Genomic DNA, 13,779 nt, shown 5'->3' with positions numbered 1-13,779 from the left:
ATTGTTGTGGTATTTGATGCTGTTCATGTGGACACACAGCTAAAAAGACTATAGCTTTTTGTGTGCTTCTTCCAGGACCAGGTTAAGACTGTCAGCACTGTCATTTCAGAGGCAGACTCCAAAAAAAAAGATTGTGGAAATAGATCTCAAGCAGCCCAGCCCAAACTCAGAATGTTCCAAGATAGCAAGCATTGCTCAGCACAAATCTCAGTGATTACAACACTGCTGAGTCACCTCAAATCATGGGCTTTGGACCCTTCACTGCATTCTCCTGTGGGGGGGGGGGCTGTAAATCATACCGTGAAGAACATTGTCTTCCCCTACGTCATATGTAACACGGCCTTGTGTTAAGATTTGATGGTATATGGTTGAATTGACAGGAGTTTTATCTTAACATAAGGTTGATGATGTATGAAACTGGTTTTCAAACTGGTTCTCAAAGCTTGACACCTTCCCAATCCTACCAACACGTTGTAACAATGGTAGAACTGCCAATGCTGAAAAAATATTGAAATTTAATATCAATGATAATAGTTACCTTAAGAACTAAAGTCCAAATAGAATCACTGATTTGAAAATGGGGACACACCTAATTTTGAGCCATCTACAGAAAGTAGTTACGGGCAATATGACAATAAATACCATGCAGTGGTAATAATGTGCCCACCAGTAGAGATTTGGCATATGCACTGCAGGAGCTTTATTCTGGTGCAAACTCATGATTACACAGCACTTTTAGGCGGCTAGCCTGCAGTCATAAGGTAGTATAAATTGATGCTGATATAGAAGCAGATTAAATTGTCAATTCAGATCAGGCAAGCTGTCTTTGTGCAGAAAAACAATAAGAAAATAATCAATGTGTTTAAACACAGTATCTATTTCAAACCATACAACAATTTTTGCATCATCATCATCACGTCCCATGGCAAGTTTTTGCTGTATCACCCACCCTTAACAGGAATTAGTCGTTTTTGTTTGATTCCTTTCGTTAGTAGGATTTGAATTTCAAGATATCAGGGAATAGAACTGTAATGATCAATTGGCCCTCAATGTGAGGGTTGCAGGTTTTTAAATATATGTCGATGAATCTAAATCCAGAATCTCTACATTTAATAATAAACAATCACTGATGCATCCTTATGCACAAACAAACCTTATAATTGATATTAAGACCACAATATATTCCTGAGTCTGCCTGCTTTAAAAGGCATGCTTGTATTCATCAGGAATTTAAATAGTTTTTAAAATTATTACATCATTAACCAGCAATTACAAATGAAACATTTAGTCAGTGGAGTGATGTTGATGACAATATACAGACCATCTTCACCAGTAGTGGTTTAATCTAAAACGATCAGTTGGTGTTGACCTGTAGCTGTGCCCATAAATGCCTGTTAAACTGAGATGCTTTGATAAATCAGAGATGTTGAACCAGTCATCAGCATGAGATTAAAAATCTTTTAAACCGGGCTGCCCTGAACGGACTCAGGTTGTCAACCATGTCTTCTGATTTTCTGCCATGTTTTAAACAGAAAAATTGATCGGTCACGCGAGATAATATTGAGCAGAAGATTCAATTCTTATCATTAGATGCAGACCCATTGACTAGTAGGGCTTCGAAGTGAGACCAGTAGAGTGGTGAGTATGACATGAGTATTGTGGTTCTTGAAATGTGCTGTATTCTGAATTTATAGACAACAGGTAATTCTGCACCCTAATTTTTTTTCAGTTTTGTGTTTTCCCCCACTATTTGCAGGCATTGGTCTCTCTTGTGCCGATCAATGATCCATGTTTCCTCTGTAATCACACATAGGTGACCCAGAAATGTACCCGCATGACTGTTCTGTCAAAGTTATCTTTATCAGGGATTATTTATCTCTCTCCTAGTCTTTTATAGTAGCAGTAGTATTTTCATAAAGCTCTGCACCTGCACATCATGGCTACCAGACGGCAGGGCCAGCCTTTCCAGCTTGTGTCTGCGACAGGGCCCATTCCACCTGACTTGCATACTAATGAGTGACACCAGTCACAGAGGAAGCGGCACACTTCAAAATGAGAGCCTCATTTCTCAAACTACATTGCATCAGATATTCAGAGGAAGTCAGACTGTTAATCTGTAGTGTAATCCCACCATATAACCGCACAAGCATTTGAAAATGTCTGAAAAAAGGTATTTTAATCATAATGAGATGGTTGGAGCTGTCAGACCATGGCAGCAATTGTCTTTGTGAAAGTGCCTCTTCAGTGTTACAGCTGCTCCCGAGCTCATATTTCCTAATGGAATGTTCTAATAGGAGCACACTAACCTTTCTATTACTAGCACTGTCAGACCCCGCCCTCAGGTTAGATCTATTCTCATACACTTCTTTGCTTTACATTGTATGGATAATTTTGATGGTTCAGCATGACTACAGATGCAGTTGATGGTGCTATCTGCAATTTTGTGATGGAGACCTCCATAAAAAGAAATTTATTTATTTTTAATCTGCGCCCTGATGATAAAGAATGAGTTTAGAAGCAAGACTATAATTTTTATTTTTTATTTCAAAGTGCATGTGAGAAATTATATTTGGACCATTGTTGTCGATGGACTTCTGCTTCATTGCATAAATGCATTTGAATCATTGTTTGATGAGGGTTCTCCCTGTTTTCACGTCAAAGTGAAGCAAACATGGAAGCCATCATGGAAAATGGATTTCTTTCAGCCTCCTGTTCTCTACTCGTGGTGCTAAGATGCCTCCTCCTCCTCCCTGCTGGAGCGGACCATCTCACTGAGGTCACATTGATAATCAATTAGCCCTCAGGGGTATGTGACACTATACTGGCGCACCGGGTCAGGAATAGCAGGCACGGCAGTAGACCATCCCTGGACCAGCTACTCTATGAGGACACGAGCCTATGAAGCCTTGGGCAGTGGTGGCAAACCTTCCCTGAACCTAGAGAAACAGTACTGTTTGGAGTGTAGATTCTTTATTTTAGATTGATTGCCCAACATTTGTCTGAGGAACATTCTTTCCCACAAATTGCTCCAAAGAAAGGCTTTATAATAACCAATAATAACACAGGATTAAAGAGTGAAATGGGGCTGGTGGTAGTTCAGTGTCCCTCACTTGGATGTTATCCTCTTTTATCTGTGGTGAGCATCTGAGTGCATTTAGCAGGGGACAACGGCTAAAGGAAAGTGAATATTGGCTGAGATGTGATTCCAGTTGGACGTTCACATAGTTGCATGGACACTAGACGTGTTAAATATTATAGTTTATAATGTTTTAACTTTCCTTGCTTCTTTTTTTTTCCTCTTCTTTATGTTCTTTGTTGGTTGGTCTGCAGGATTACACAAAACCAACGATGCCAGTTTTCACAAAACTCAGTGAAAGGCTAAAGCATGGGTCCCAGCTCAACATCAGTCAGGTTCCAAACAAAAGGGTGCATTTGCAAGTTCTAGTTCCTTGATTAATATTTAAGTACTTAATATTCTCTGTGATTGCTTTTTCATATCTGTTTTTGGAGTTTGCCTGTGTCAAATGTGGTAACCCAAGTGAGTTTTAGTTTTTGTAATGAAAAGTGAAGGTGTGGTGTTGAGAGGGCAACGGCCACATGAACTTAAGAGAAGGAATGCTGTAACGCAAGGGCAAACCAACTCCAACCTGCCAAGCCTGTACGAACCCCAGTTAAACTGAACAGGAGACAGACACCACACCCCCCCGGGAACACCTGAAACACACACAGCCTCAGTCCTTTCTCATGAGTCAAGACGTAGGGTCCTGATTCAGCGAGGCATTGTCCAAGTGGCCGTTGGGTGTGGCGTGTCCAGTCCTTTCAGATTAGGAGAAATGTGCTTGATCTAGGTGTGAAATCAGGCGGCCCAAATCAGAGGTGTGTTTTGGGTGTCATATCCTCTTCAGTTTAAGAGCTATTTTCAATTATGAGAAACAAATGTGTTTCTGCAGAGGAAACTTCTCGCTTGTCTGCCTAAGAAATGTTCAAGTCTTTCTTCTCTGGACAATTTCTTCTCTCCTGTTAGATTCATTACTACAGTTTTTAATTTGCTGGTTAAACGTTCCATGATGTTTGCTGCATGCAGGTACGTCACTGTACTCATGGAAAGTTTACTGTCACTGAGAGCAGCCTGTCTTGCCTGGGTAAAGAAGTTAAGCTACTGACTTCTTCCTCATCCTGATGGACCTTTGGCAGTCAAAATGAAAGATGTAACATTTATGGAAGATTCAGGAGTGTAACACTTGTCTGCAGTTGTGTTATGTGGGCAGAATAAAATGGAATTGAAGGGTTTAATCCATAAATATGAACGATGAGCATGCACTCAAACTGTGAGCATTGCACTGTTCTATTAGCCCGGAGTCTTCTGGGTCTCCAGCAGATGTTGGAACGTGACTGCATGGATTTGTTTGTTGAGATAAATCCATGCTTGCAGATGGTGATCTGGTTCACCTTTAAGTATTGAACAAGGTTGTGTTCAGAATTCTATGCAGGCTAGTTAAGTTCTTCCACACTACTTTGAGGAAGACTTGTTTTTGTTGTTTTTTTTATCAACTTGAATTAATGCGTGGTAGTTTTGTTGTGTTGAAAAGGAAAAGCCGAGGACAAGCCTCTGCCATGCTATTGTCTTAAACACTAAAATGAAGTTTTACTTTGGTCATAGAATGTTAGAAATATCTTTGTCATGCTGGTTTGTAGAAGGGTAAACAAAAACCAGGTGGGAAAAATCAAAATGTAAGATATTGTGATGTTTTAGTTGCAGTTAATTTGTGGGAAGCACATTTTGCTCAGAGCAGCTCTAAAGCAAAGTAAGGTCTGATGCTTGTAATAGTCTGTTTTCTGTCTTGGTTTTGCCTGTGTAGAAAACATAAGTGCATGTGTTAGTTGCTGTAGGTTTACTGGCTTAAAATGAAGAGCAAATGCATATCCGGTGTAATTTATGGTTATTTTGAATAGTGTTTGTGAAGCATGTAGATTTCTAAGGATGAATAAGTTAACTTGTGCCTTCACTTGATTGGGCGCAGTGGATAGTTATTTTCTTCTTCTAGGATGATCATTCTTCTGTCCCTTTTTATTTTTTCAGATTCCTTTCTTTCCTCTTCGCCTGTATCTCTCATTCAGTCTCCTCAAGGCAAGTGTATGGTTCTCTTATGCTGCTCGCCTGCTCTCTATCTGTGCGGTACACTCGCTGGCCTGCTGCTGTACTGCTCTCTTCATCCCTCTTTCTAGTGCCCCTCTCCTGCTCGCTAGAGTCCAGTAAAACTAGAACAGAACACACCTGCCAAGAAACCAGCAACATAATGACCCCCAATCTAAACCCGAGATTCTTCCTTAGCTCGATTGGTCTTTACCCAGCCCTCTTTTTACCATCCTTGTCATGCTACTCCATCTGTTTCCAACTGCTGACCCTGCACTAATTGCAAGTTAGTTGGGCAGCATTGCTCCCCCTTGCAATCACATATGGTGTTGGTAATTTCCTTAACCACTCCCAATCCCTGCCTCAACTCGAGATGAACTCTTTCTATCCCGTGCCATCAATCTTGACATTTCATAGCATGGTCATTGTTAACAGGGAACACATTTGTACACAGTCAGTCTAAGCAGCAGAAACTCAACCAACAAATAACTACATTATAGCTGTCTTGGAACCAGCAGGCAACTAAGATCAGTCTATGTCTTGCCCATCTCCAATCTTTGAAAGACACCAGGAATTAAGCAGCTGCTAAAAGTCTGATCCATTACAGACATTGCCGCCTGCAAGTGAACATTATTTAGGTCAGCAGCACACACTGTAGGTTAGAGATAATCCCAAGATTGCCACTTTATTTTAAGAAAGCAGAGAAGTTCAAGTTCACATTGTGTGCGCAAGAGCAGAAACCTAAAAATGGATCAAGTTGGTGTCCTGTGGGGGTGGTCCTACCTTCCTCCTGACCTAATATCTGATTCCCCCACCCCCCACCCCCAAATCCAATAGCAAGCAGGCCCTGGAGGAAGAGTGGCACTGGAGGTATCATCCACTGCCCAGGGTCCTGGGTCTGCCATTGCCTGTGGCCATGAACTCACCCTCCACCCCACTATCAGCTGATGGCTTTGTAGGCTTTTTGCATGTTTCACATTTTTGCTTAAGCATTAACAATTAGGTTTTCTTTTACCAGTTTTGCTTCTTTTTTTATTTCTTTAACTCTTTTTGAGCATCGATTGTCTCTTAATCAATTTTAGAAGCCTAGTTGTGTGAAGAAATGGTAGCCAGTTGTCTGAAAGTAGTATTTTGATGAATATTTGGTACAGGCTTGATTTAGATGAGAGCAGATGACAACATGGGTAACACAGCATTCTTATTTACACATAACCCTGACACACTTATGTCACAGACATGCAAACTATTCACTTCTCAACTAAATGAGGTATGACATGAGGGCAAACCTGGGAAATTTGAACTGGCCGACTGGTCTCCCTCTCAGCAAACACACTGTTATGGCTTTTGCATAAAACCAGTTATTACTAAATCAAAGCTTGAGCATTTAATTCATTAAACTAGCTCCTGCATGATAAAATTGTTTCGATTTTGTATTTGTTACTAAATCATCTCAACTCAGTGTCCACTTGGGAGCCTTCTTGTAGCTTTTAATCGCATCTCAGATGTCAGCATGTGAATTTAGTTTTAAATATCACAACCAAGAATGTACAAACTTATAAAATACGAGCCCTTTTCATTTGGAACTTACTTGGATGTGACCAGAGAGTTGGAGAAATCTTCGATAGCGTAATTTATTTTTGCCGTAAATCTGTAATGTAGTAGTCCGTACAAACAGACCTTGACATGTTTTGAAATTTTCCAATGCAAAGCTAGCAAGTGGCATTTAATGAGTTAAAATTATTTTTGGAATACAGTTCTTCAAATGTGGGTCAATTCAGCTGAATTTTGATACTAAGGCTAGAAAATTACACAACAGAGAACTGATTACATAAATCAGACTTGGAAGACTTGGGCCCATTTTGGCAGATTGTACCTGACAAATGATCAATTGCCTCACAGAGATTGACTGCTGTAACTAAACCATTTTTAAAAAGCCAACCTTGGATTATAGTTGCATAGAGTCCAAGTTCTGAGTTGCCTAAACATTGTTAAACATGTACATATTTTTAAAGCCCTGGTTGTTTTGGAGTTTGTTTACAACTACAGAGACAACAAACTACAATGCTGCTGGCTAGATTGAGTCCATTCATTTGGCCTAGTTTGAACAAGGCATTGTATTGTGGTGCCGGGGAGGTGGCAAACAAAGTGGACCTGTCAGTTGGGCACCAGTGGAAAAGTCTGTACCCCTTCTGTGTCAGAGGTCATGATTATGCTGACAACACTGAAAGGTTCAGTTGATGAAAGAAAAATTTGGACCTTGCAATCATAAGACAAACTAAGTATGTTTTAAACGAGCTTATTTTATTTCTTAAAAAAATAAAAGTTCATTTGTGGTCATAAAAAAATCGAAGTTTATATGATGTCCAACTGTAGGCTAGCCAGGAGACGTGTGACCTCAAAGGGGGGACCTTTTTTTTTTCTTCTATGTTAAAATAAAGTTGGTACTAGGATTATAGGAAGTTGTAATCATCTGCTTTGCTTCTTTTAGGCAGAATTCTTTGGTGTTTGACTGTCAGTTGGACTTAAAGTTGACAGCTCTGGTGTGGAAGAAAAGTGTTACTGAGAAACAGTCCATTAACTTACTGTGTGCCTTCTTTCCCATTGAAATGCATTCACTAGTACACAGGTCATTGGGAAATGATTTCAGTAGGAAATGATTGGTGCAACACTCTGCTACGTCCTGTTGAAGCAGCAGCAAGGGGGCATGTCTGCTCAGTAAAGAACTATAGTTTCAAGTTCAGGCCTCGTCATTGTAACTGAGTGTATGTAAGGCACATAAAATAAAGTAGGACCTGTGCTTCTGATCAGCCCTGTGCTGTGTTTTTGTTTTCATTACTTTGTAATGTTTGTCACATTAATTTCCTAACTGTTAGATGAGGTAGTTAGTAGGGGTGTCCCGGTCACATTTGTGTTTTGTGTTTTGTGTTGGGTTTTTTTTAACCTCTGAGTCATTTGGTTTTGGGTTTTGGGTATCTGCTGTTATGAGTCCTGATCCAATATTTCCTCAGTGCATCATGAAGGGTGAAAAGCCTGTATCCAGTGTTCCTCCAGGGTCTTTTATGTTATTAAAATAACAGTCTCAAATAAAAAACCAAAAAACCCAAAACTGAGCACAACTTCTGTCAGTGCAGCATTTGTTTTAAACCAAGTAAAAAAAAAAATAGAATCTCTTTATTGTTTATCAGTGATGCAGCACAAGATTTCTGTGGTAAATCCAAAAGCAGGCACATCTGATAAAAGGACTAACTTTGGTAATTACAAAGCTCTTCATACAGAGCTGGCAGAGTTGTATCAGTTTAGTAGTGACGAGAGGTGATTAATACCAGAGTGGTCCTGAATACAGCAAAATCTCATATTTGCAGCAGCAGTGAGCGTTTGGTCATCCGAGGCTGCCCCCAGGCAATTTCTCTTTATTTCCCCAAGTCTTAGTGTTGTCCAGTTCAGTGTCTTTGCCTGAATTGTCTCAGGTGAACTCGCAGTACTGTACTGTATGTTGTTCAGGTGGCATAAAGGATTTATAGTGTTGAACACAGCCAAATTTGGCCGGTGGCTGTCGGTCGGTTTTCACTTTTTCATCAAATATTTCTAAACTGCAGACATTTTCGTTGATGTTACATTACACCTACAATACTGGCTACTACTACTCGCCTACCTGCAGCAAATTGTGTAAGGTTTACAGCGTTGCTCCATTCACAGCGCATGGGTGATTTTTTTTTTTTTTTTTGGTAAATTAAAACAAAGCCCTCGTTTCCCTTTTGGCAATCTCTTTGTACTTCCAGGCAACTCAAAAATATGAGCGCTTCCAAATTTTGTTTTGTACATTTTAAAAACACAAAGTAATTTGATCTTTTCATCCAAATTCCCATCAGTTTAATATCGGCTGAACAGCCTTGATTTTCAACCACGAGATTGGATAAGGACATACCTAGTAGTCTGTCATGCAGTCGAGGGGAGAGGAAATGCTGCTACAAAACGTAATTGGCCTCACATCTCCTTCATATTTGAGGCCTCACAATAATAACTCTGGAAATTCAACCTTTGCTTACTACTCATTTCGAATAAATTATGATTAGGGTTTGAAAAAATGTAAAAGTAAGCCAAATATGACCAACAGAGCATGTTGGACAACATTTAGACAGTCAGAAACAACAGCACCAGCAACTGTTTTTCTGCTTCCATCAGTGTTTTACAAAATCACTGAGCGTGTTCAATGACGCCAAGGGTCTTCATTCCAATTTCTGGTAGACAACACAACCAAGACTTGCAGCTCTCCTTTTAAAAGCAACATCTACACAAGGACGTGATTAATGGTGTTCTCTTCTTTTTGTACGAATTATGTCTTTCTGTATTTAATTTAGAATATGGCCAACCATAGCTAAAATTTACGAGAACAAAGTAGTAAGCCCTTAGGGAATTAATCCAGGAGTTCTGTATCTTTCTGACTTTTGTCTTTATTTGTATTATCCGTGTATTACCCAGGTTTTTTTTTTTTTTCCATCTAGTGTTCTCTGTTGAAGGCATCTGTATAAAGTCACTTCAAGGAGTTCTTTTGAAATTTCTGTAATGGAAACCAGTATGTGATAACATAAAAACTGAGAGACTAATGGTTGATCTTTGTATAGTTCAATGATTTGACTCTTCAGTCCTGAATTTTGGGGCAGATGCTGCAACACCGTGCGCTACAATATTTATCTGCAGGTGTTTTTTAAAAAGTTATTTTAAAACCCCTTTGAATTTAAATTACTCTATAATTAATATAGCATTCTTAGATTTTTTTGAGGGAATCGTAATTACACTGGGTAATTTTGAAGTAGTGTCAGTGAAATTGTATTTCTTTTTTCTGCCTCATTGAATCATGATGAAAATTTATTTCCATACTGGCTGCTGCCTCATTGCAACTTTGTGGAGTAAAGCTACTGCTCCACAAAGAGCAGCATGCAGAAACAGAAGATCCCATCCATTATAGGAATCTTCTTACATTCCATTGTGCAATGCATGATTGCTTCTGCTGCAATATTAAGGCCTTGATAAATAATGTTAGAGGTGCATGGGAGTTGAGTTTCTGTGATTTGTATGATCTCCCTTCCTTTTTCCTCTTTGCTGTTGTTCCACTGCATGGTGATGCAGACAAAAGGGAGGTGCTGGGCTCCGACAAGCCTTGTGAAGGTGTAGCAACATCCCTTCGCTTTCCTTCGCAACCTGGCTCTTTCTCCCCTGATAATTATGGGAGTGATGCAGGACCGCCAGATGGACAACCAGATTCACCAATAAAGACATCTCCAGTTTCAGAGCGCATAAAGGCACTGGAGGCACTTGCTGCCAAAAAGAAAGAGCCGGATTTTAGAAGCGAAGGAGGTTTCTCTCATTTCAGAGACCGTCACCATGAGAAATCTCCTTCAGAGACCCATAAGCCTCCCTCTGAGACCCAAAAGCTTCCCACTGAAAAAAATACACCCGTTGTTCAGAGCAAACCAGATTCCCCTGAAGAGTCACCAGAATCCCCCTTTGAAGTACTTGGAGATTTAAGACAAGTTCATGAATTTGAAGAAACTGAAGAGTGGATGAAGGCTCATTTACCTCCAGTGCCAGATTTGGATGCTGTAGAATTGATTAAAGGCACCGTATCTACAGAAAATGTTATAATGAAGGAGGAGAAGGAGCCCGTCATCGATATACCTGCTGCTCCAGCTGCTTTTGCTGGTGTCCCTGATGCTTTCATGGATTCACCTGTTGAAGCTCCAATACTGAAGGATGAGTTCACAAGTGATCCACAGAAACAGCCTAGTGTTGAGGAGGAGTCAGAATTTGACCTTAACTTTCTGCCAACAGCCTACATGTGGGATCAGCAAGAAAGGTCAAGTGGCCAAATACCAGCAAGTCTTGATTCGGTGCATCAAGCTTCACCTGCACCTCCTGCTGGCTTTGATTCCCCGTCACCTCCAGTCTCTCCAGGATTCGGCAGTGATGCTAAACAGAATGTTTTGGACGAAAAAAAGACTGCTTGGACTGGAGATCTGGAGCCCCCAGAGACCAGTGAAGTGGACAGCTCGGGAGATTCAGACGATACCGTCATTGAAGATGGTGTCACTGTTGCTGCATCTGTACCCCCTCCAGTTTCTGATCCTGAGGCTTTAAATGATCCAACCACTACTTCGGCTCCCTCAGCTCCTGTTCTTCCTGCCGAGCAAAAGGAGACCCCTCCTGCAAGGACTGAGAGGAAGCTAATGACAGTTCCCACAATCAATGTTATTGAAACAGATGAGCCAAATTACAGTGATGAGGAAATGGAGCTTGAAGCAGAGGAAGAAGAGGATTATGAAGTTGTAAAAGAATCCTCAAAAGATAGTGAACCAGAGCCAGAGGACAACAGAAATGAACCACCCAAGACACGGCCCTTAGAAACAGAATTCATGGAAGGCTATTCTCCTCCATCCTCACCTGTAGACTCGGATGCTGAATACTCTCCCAAACATAAGATACTCAAATCTGATCCTGAAACGGTCGACCAGGAATCTGCCTCAAAACCTGAGGATTCTGGGTCTGATAATTCCCAAGCCAAACCTGAAAAATCACAGAGCGTTGCCTCTCCTTTTACCATCCCTAATGAAGAGGACTTCCCAGACAATGATGATGAGTGGTCAGATGAACCTTGCAAGACTGATCTTACTGCCCAGGAGCCAGCTCAATACATCCACAACACAGAATCGACCACCCTTCCCAAAACCAGCTTTATGCAAGATGACATATATGACAGACAGTCATTTGATTATGATTACGATGCATCCTCTCCCTTTGAAGACATTGATGAGAAAGGGATTAAACATCCCAAGGAACACTTTATTTATGACTCATCTCAAACCCGTGTTGAATCACCAAATCCAAATATTGTTCCAGAGGATGGTTCTGATGGCCGCTGTGCTTCAGTGAATGATGACAAACCCTGTTCCAAGCTCCTTACCCAGCAGTCCTTAACAGAATATCCCAAGGACCCATATTCTTCTTTCCAAAGTGAGCCACAAAGCAGCGTCGAGGAGACAGATCTTTGCATTAAAACAACCACTGATATCATTTCAGGCAACTTCCTCCCTGTACATAAAACTGGTTCAAACCTGGAGCAGGACTCAAAAGCAGGTCCCCGTGCACCTGACAGTAGTAGCCCTGAAGCTTCCGAGCCTACAGATAGTTTTGTGGAATTCATGAGAGAGTGCCTGAAATCAAGAGAGGATGAAGAACCAGATACCCAAGGTATTCCCTCCAAGGACGAGTTCAGCAAAATTGGTGTCCAGTTTCCCCCGAAAATGGTGATGGATCTTGAACAAGAGCAGCTTACCATAAGTGCTCTGAAAGAACTGGGCAGTAGTCAAGAGGAGGAGGAAGAGGAAGAAATGGCTCTGAAAACTAAGGTTCCTAAACAGGAAAAAGCTGACCATAGATCTACACAGCAATCTTCATGTGCCTCTGTTACTAATGTTCCTTGTCCCCAAAGCGAACTGGTGTTTGACAGCACATATTCCAAAGAGGTAGAAGCCATCGACGTATGGGTGGCTGAGGCCTATCATCTTGCTGAGCATGTCTTGACAGCAATACTAACCCACTTATCAGGTAACATCTCTTCTTTCTGAGCATTAAGCCTATTATTACCTCAAGTATTAACTTCATCAAGGCCTATTTTTCAAATGTGAATATTGTTCTTGCCTGCCCTTGTTTTTCATAGTTTTCCTTTTTTGACACAACTTACCTGTCAGCAATGGGCTTTACCAGATAACTCTTGTGTATGTAATGAGCTGTATGTCTGAAGGCCAACAGTCTTTCTACCCTTTCTAAAGAGCCACATTCATAATCAAGATTAAAAAAAAGTTTTTTTTTTTTTTTTGCAGTCTCTTTCAGATGTTCTGTTCTTCCCACAAGAACTTCTCTCATACAACTTTGTAATCTGAGTGCAATTTATTGTTCAGTTTGACTTAACCATACATTTTTTAAGTTGCTAAAGGCATTTGTTATCAGGAACAGTTAAACAAAAACCCATAAAAAATAGAATTGAATAGATCCACAGGAATCATTAAAGGACCTAGAATCCTTAAGCTGACATTAATGATTCTACCCTTGGTACTGGAAAAAAAGCTCCCATTTATTCAGGCATTGCTTCAAGAAATGACGATTGTGCAGATTTTACGATTTAAGACATCGCTGAGGAAACTCAGTGTTCAAAAGTGCAGATATACTAGAGTTGATTTTTTTTTGGGGGGGGGGGTCAGGCAGTGCCAGACTTTTGCATTCAAAGGCAGGAATGTTAACAGTCTGTCAAACCATTTAGTAAAAGCCCGTCAGAATCAGCAGCAGTAGTAGTAGTGTTGCCCAACTTATGCTATGATGTGAACCTGGAACCTGCACACAGTCAGCTGATTTGTATGAATGTTGGCAAACGAATAGCCGCATTTGCCAGCTGTTATGGATGCATTTATAATTTCAACTTTGAATGGTCATCTGTCTTCCAGATATCAAGAGCTGATGAGCAGTATCGATAACAGTAGGAGTCCCATTGAAATATACGCTCACCAGGTCGATTATGCGAGATGCGACAAGCTACATCTTTTCTATTTTGATAAAGAGTTGTAGTTTTTCTTTATTTTGAGGTTATCAGTCTT

At 40.5% G+C, this 13,779-nt stretch overlaps 1 protein-coding gene across 2 annotated transcripts in view; it reads left to right on the top strand.

Moving 5' to 3' along the window:
- Positions 1-13,779, top strand: part of rtn3 (reticulon 3) — a 32,255-nt gene that overhangs the window by 1,482 nt on the left and 16,994 nt on the right. The window contains exons 2-3 of one of the 2 annotated variants that reach the window (XM_086196628.1): positions 5,081-5,128; positions 10,262-12,736. In XM_086196628.1, coding sequence (XP_086052754.1) covers positions 5,081-5,128; positions 10,262-12,736 — 2,523 coding nt within the window. The remainder of the gene's footprint in view (positions 1-5,080; positions 5,129-10,261; positions 12,737-13,779) is intronic. The other variant, XM_086196629.1, reaches the window with a different exon arrangement.

This window comes from Aulostomus chinensis, chromosome 24, assembly GCF_037954235.1.
Source record: "Aulostomus chinensis isolate RoL2024-O1b breed Wild chromosome 24, RoL_Achi_v1.0, whole genome shotgun sequence".
NCBI classification, from domain to species: Eukaryota; Metazoa; Chordata; class Actinopteri; order Syngnathiformes; family Aulostomidae; genus Aulostomus; species Aulostomus chinensis.
Note: the sequence above shows the minus strand (reverse complement) of the source record. Positions and strands in the feature narration are given on the sequence as shown.